The following is a 6,438-nucleotide window of genomic DNA, read 5'->3' on the forward strand; positions in this document are numbered from 1 at the left end:
TTTGGTTTCTTAACTACATTTCTATGCCAATATTAGATTTAAATAAATATCATAAAACTGTATGTGGAGTCTGCTCTTAAGATCTAGATGGTGGGTTTTTCATTCTATCATAAATTAAAATTTAGAATGATCTGTGGATTTTTACCTCTGAGTACTTTTCTCTAATTGAGGAAGTTATAATATATATATATATATTGAGCTAGGTTTTATCAGTATCATAAATATCCTCTTCTATGAACTAGGCATCTATTAGGATATTACTTTTTTTACAGTGAATTAATTTGAAAAACAATACAAAAGAAACAATTTAAAAAAAAAAAAAAAAAAAAAAAAAAAAAAAAAAAAACAGGAACAACCACAGAAACAATCCCTCTTGTTCTCCAGACCAAAACTCTTACCCATCCATTTGTTTGGAAAGCCAAGCCTTCAGAGCAAGATCTGCATTATGCAGTAAACACACTAATAAGACCCCAAAAGTGGCTGAGGCATCAAAGCGTCAGTAGATGTAAGCAGAAATAACATCAATGTTCACACATTCTGAACACACAGGCTAGGAAAATGTTTCAGTATTTAAAAGCTACCTGCAGATTATACCAGCTGATCACAGAAAAAAATGTTTACTTGCTTCAACAAGAAAACTTTATTCCTTTATACTAAGCATATACATATATATATATAAAACCTATATTAATTTCAGACATTTACTTTTAGAAATGCTACACTAAGGCACATGTAAAAAGTGAGGTGAGAGAACTACGCCTCAAGCAAAACAGAAGATCTGGTTATGACTACCTCAATACGACCAACAACATTATTTCCCGGGAGACAGAGAAGGAGGAAAAGGAAAAGCCAACAGAAAATACTGAAGCACATTCTTGAATATTTCAAGAAGAAATGTACAAAGATGAGAACATCTGAAAGTGGAAAGCTCAAGCACAATTTAATTTCCTTACTGTTAACTGAGGAATTAGTCCAGCCCAGGAGCAACCTGGATGTTTGCATATTCAAGATTATTCAAGACGAGAATGATGAACAGGTTTGTAGGGGTTTTTTTTTTCCTCTCTCACCATTCTCCCAGCAGTTCAACACAGTTAGAAGAAACCATGACTCTGCAGCAACAATATGTTGACTTCTACCCTTCCCACACTACAACCTTTCCATTACACCAAACAGACAACAACAATTTTTGTCTTATTCTGTGACAGCTCTAGACAGGTGAAGACTAAAATTAGTCAGCAGATCCAGGTGAAAGAGAGGTCTGTGTTGTTAGAGCTCATATTCATTTATCCAGCCTGCCTGCATATAATTCAACATATTGGCCTAAAACCAACTGATTTAATTGTGCTCGCTGAAGCACAGAGGACTTGCACTCACCAGCCTAAATATGGCACATTTTGTGAGCTCTTTTAAAAAAAAAAAAGAGATTGAAAGGAATTTTTTTCTGTCTAAAACTTCACCTATGTGGACACACACACTCCTATACATACATCCAGTACTATTTATTTGTGCTGTTTTTCCCTGGTGTTTTTATACTAACTTTCACATAGCTTTATAGAACATTGCTTCCTCTCCAGAAATTATTTCTGGTGGTACCAAGTAATTTAAAACTTATTTCTGTTTCACAGCTTTTAGTCACAATCTTTCCGTATCTACTCCTCAAGGGAGGAGGTTTTCTCATCCAAAGATTTCAGTTTTCTTAAGCAGTACACTAAAATATTACTTTGTCTACGTATTTTTTGTTGTGTTACTTCTTAACATCTTCTGCCTAAAGAGAATCTGTAATAGAACTCTGGCTGTAGCTGTCAGTTTTCAAGTTCTTTGGAGATTTTACAGATAAGTTGCCAATGATAACCAAACATGAAATCATTTAAAAATAGACTTTTCACAGGACTGCTAATATTCATCATCTCAACAGGATCTCAAACTTTTTTGCTGGAATTTTGACAAGACTTCATTTCATGTACAGATCACAATCAGTGGAAATGCTAGTTCTCCTTTATATTGCTTTACCTGGTACAAAACCACAAAACTTGTAAAACAAGAACTTCTACATAGGAGATCACAGGGAAATTTTCATATTTGTATTTTTAAATATCAGAAAAGTATAAAAAAGTCTCCACAGTTCCTCAAGGAAAAGGTGAGAAGAATGTCAAAGCCGGAAAATATTTGTAACTTGACTCAGTTAAATGGCAGGTTTGCTCAGCTGCAACTCAATATGCACCCTGCCAATTTAGACCCTTAAGTGATGCCCAAATAAACATATCTTAATCCAAATATACACAGAAATACTGTGCATGGTCTTCAGATGGTGTCAATCATAACAGTGCTGTTGAGTTACCAAGGCAGAACGGTGGTCCATTGAAATGGTTTTGTAGCAAAAACAGAGATTAGGAAGAAATACTGCTTCCCAAAATTGAAAGTATTTCATGCAGTTCTCTTGTGAAAAGTTCCCACCTCACTTTGATAAGTGAATGCAAGCAGGTATAAATGAGTCAAATCTCTCAGTCTGTTTGCTAGTTAAAAATTGTTGGCAGTTTACAAACTACAATTTTACTTTTCAGTGTATCTTACTTATAACTCTTCTAAAGATTTAGCTTAAACATTTTAATTAAATTCTCTGTTCCTGCATGATGAATTGATCAATACTGCTTACAGAGGCTGAAATCTACTTAGAAGTCCATTCTTGGAGAAGAGAGTGTTTCTATAACTTTGAAAATTTTATAAGCATACAAAAGTAATATCACTTCTTTGGTTTTCACCCCAAATATTTCCCTGTAGCAGGCAATCAGTATTAGGGGCATGCAAATTATTCTAATTTCATTTTTACTTTACATTTGGAGCTGTCAAACATTAGTAAATGATCTGGCAACTAAGTCTAGTTCACTTTACAAAGGCAATATAATAGAGTGCTTATTTTTAAATTACAGGTGAAATCTAATTGGGATGCAAAGTCTACAGACTTCAGTGTAATTCAGTGTTCTGTGCTGTTGCAGCAATTACTTAAAGGTGCATTCAGTGTCATATGATACTTTAGAAAACACTCATAAGAAGCAATCCTGATAGACTGAAGCATACCACACCTTTTTTCTTAAGGTAAATTAGAACCAAGTTATAAAATAACTCCATAATTTAACTAATTTAGGGTAGAGCTATTATGATAATATGTTAATCATAGCAGCATATGCAGGATTATAAACTTTGCCACAATTGCACAGCTGAATCAGCCAACTGTTTTCAGTTTGGCCCGACACCTCACACGACACAGTCTGTGGATTCAATTCTGGCTCTTCTTAGGTCAGTGGCAAAATTCCCACTGAATTCAGTGCGTCCAGAATTTTGGTCTATGTGCCTAGCTACTGCATAATACCCACATACAGCTTACAGGAATCCCATCAATATGCAAGTCCCTACTACCAGCATCACACTGAAAATTAATAGGATAAATATTTACAATTATTTTTAAACAACCACTTTTCTTCTCTATATGGATTACACTTTTTTCCTCCACAGAATTTATTTTAGAGGATGTTTTTGACTTCCACTGACAAAATCTTTCCTCCGACTTTTAGTCTGCTTCCTCTTTTGGCTTGTGAAAGGGGCACAGTGAAGCAAAATGGAAAAGGAGATGTTGCTGCAAAAGCACTCCAGCTCAGAAACATCCAGGTGACAGTCAATGGAAGAAACACTGAGTTTGCTTTTCTTTCAGACCTGCATTTGAGTTTATTACTTTCTTAGCAAGCATCTTCCCAAAACACCAACACCTGAGATGCCAGGTTCCCTTGTCATCCCTTGTCATCAAGACTACCGAATGAGCTACATCAATCTCTGGATTTGTAAAAAGTACAAATTACTTCTTCAGCCAAATTAGTTTGTCAGGAAGAGACACGAAGTAACTTTGGGGACTAACATAAGCAACAACAAACAAACACAAATTGACGCAGAACTCAAGCACAACTTAAGCTGTTACTTTACCCTTGAAGGATTAGGTCAGAGACTTCTGCAAACCCACTTACCCGAGCAGTGGATTTAAAACCCAAGAGGGAACACACAGCTAGAACAAACTCTAGTGAGATTTGCAGACATTGCAACCAGATCCACAAACAGTTGGGTTCGTTCCTCAAATCAGAGAGCGGTGACAGCCAAGCAGTACAGTAAGGAAACCGTACATGACAGATTTGGCTCTGGGTAAATTGCATTCAGCGTTTAGCACACAAGGGTCATGAACCTCAACACTTGTTTTCAATAGTTCGTGGAACACCACTCCGTTCTACGTCTTCAAAGTCAGGACCTGAATTTGGGAGAACTGTCTGTGTGCTGTTTAGCCTTCCAAGAGAGCATCTGTCTCCCCGAGCAAGTCAGGGAGGAGGAGACAGCACACAGGGCAATATTTTCAACAGTGCTTTCCGGGCATTAAGAGCGTGAAAGCCAAAAGAGATTTCGGGGACTCTTCTCAGGTTCACTGGCGTTTGTCAGATTGCAAATGCTTTCTGCAAAAACAATCAAAGAAGCCGCTATCAAAGCAAGATGCCAAAACGCGCGCGAACACCGTTCCTCTCCTTTCGCCTCGGCAAATAAAAGACATAAGGCTCAGCTCGGCGGAATTTGGGAGCGAGGAGCTCCTCTCCCTCCGCACCCAGCGGATCCCCCTGCCCCAGAGGAGCCGAGCGGCTAAAACAAGTCGCAGCCAAGTTGGCCTCGAGGCTGCCCCGCGCGGACCTCGGGGCTCCCGTCCCACCTCGGTGGGCGCCCCTCCGAGCCCCGCCGCGGCCGCCCCCTTACCGTGCCGGGGCTGGGGCTTGGCGCCCGGCGGCTTCTCCTTCCTGCCGCCCGCCGCGCTCCGCATCCGCCAGCACGCCGCCCCCCTGCCCAGCGCGCCGGCCATGCCGCGGGCGGCACCGCGATCCCGGCGGGAGAGCGCGGGGGCGGCGGCGGAGCGCGGGACGCGGTGCCCGGCGGCGGCGGCGGGCGGGAGCAGCGCGGTCCCCGCGGAGCCGCCTCCGCCCGGGCCGGTGTCAATCAGCGCGGGCGGGCAGCGCCCAGCCCGGGCAGCGCCGCCCCGCGCCCCCCGCCCCGCTCGCCGGGGCGCCGGCAGCAGCCCTGAGGACGGCGCCCGTCCCCCCTGCTCGTACCGTAGGGAGGGAGAGCATCGGAGGCGGCGGTGATGGGCTCCCGGGATCAGAAGAATTCCGCGCTTGGGAAATGACAGCCCCCGGCACAAACCTCCTCCTGCCCGCCGGCAAGTCCTCCTACAGCACCTTCCCTGAAAAACATGTGTATGTTACCTCCTGCCATCAAAATCATTGGTTGTGCACACTCCTGACTCCATACCGATGAGTAACTCAACCTGAGATTCCCACTTCCCACAAGACCATGTGTGGTGAGACAACAGCCTGCCTCCTTCCCTCCCTCACCTCCGCGGAGCACCCTCTTCTTCCTCTCTAGAGTCCCGGGGACTCCTCCGACCGTCGAGTTCCTCCCCCGGCTTTGGCGAGGGGCCGCCGAAATTTCTGTAGAAGGATCACTGCCGTGCAAGAAACATAAACTTTTGTTTGCGACCTTAGTAATAAATCCACTTGTATATCACATTATAGGAGTCACGGCAGCAACCCTGAAAAGTTATTCTATGGTTGATTTATAATTTTTCATACACATGTATATATATGTGTGATCATCACTTCCACAAAATGTATCCTTCTTTCTATAGGGACACTGAAATGCAAGCAGAATTTGCACTGGCTGAAAGAGGAGGAGCGGAAGGGAAGAAAAATAAGCCCTTCTTCATGTGCTACTATATTCCATCTCTGTTTCCTTGACTTCAAGAAAGTTGTGGAGAAAGATGGTTAGGATTTGTTATCATATCTTTAAAACTTAATTATCTGGAAACTAACTCAGATCCAGGTTGTGATTTTCTAATTTATATTTCATTTTGAAAGACTCTTCAGCTTTGAAATTCAAACAGCCACTGTACAAAGGAGCCATAGCTGGCCCCCAGTTTTGTCCTCCAGTTAAAGATTATCCTCCTTCTTCTCAATGCCAATCTCCACCAGCAGCCCCTGTTAAGCTCCCACCCATCCCAAGCCCTGGATGTCCCCCAGCGCAGCCGCTGTGCCTCACCTGTGAATTCTGGCTCACAGGAGTCAGGAGTGTCAGGAGCCTGCCGGAGCTGTTGGTGTTCCAACACGCTGCATCAGGGGTGTTTTTCATTAGCGCTGAGAATGATTCATGTGAACAAGGATCGCTGACCTTGACCTCACATGCACAGATACACCCTGTGGTGATGGATGTAATAGAATAAACAGTTAGATACCACTGCTTATTCCCTCTTGCAGTGTTGTTCTTGCCCAACTCTATTGCTCTAGAATACAAATAATGACTCATTTGCTTACCCTCATAACATCACATTTAGAAACCTGCTATTCATCTCTGCTTGAAGGGTCT

General features: G+C 42.4%; 1 protein-coding gene across 1 annotated transcript in view; it reads right to left on the reverse strand.

Annotated features, from left to right (window-relative positions):
- Positions 1-4,882, reverse strand: part of ZNF385D (zinc finger protein 385D) — a 410,782-nt gene extending 405,900 nt beyond the window's left edge. Inside the window, exon 1 of the mRNA XM_015619763.1 lies at positions 4,780-4,882. Within this exon, the coding sequence (XP_015475249.1) occupies positions 4,780-4,882 (103 nt within the window). The remainder of the gene's footprint in view (positions 1-4,779) is intronic.
- Between the last annotated feature and the right edge of the window lie 1,556 nt (positions 4,883-6,438).

This window comes from Parus major, chromosome 2 (assembly GCF_001522545.3).
Source record: "Parus major isolate Abel chromosome 2, Parus_major1.1, whole genome shotgun sequence".
Taxonomy (NCBI): Eukaryota; Metazoa; Chordata; class Aves; order Passeriformes; family Paridae; genus Parus; species Parus major.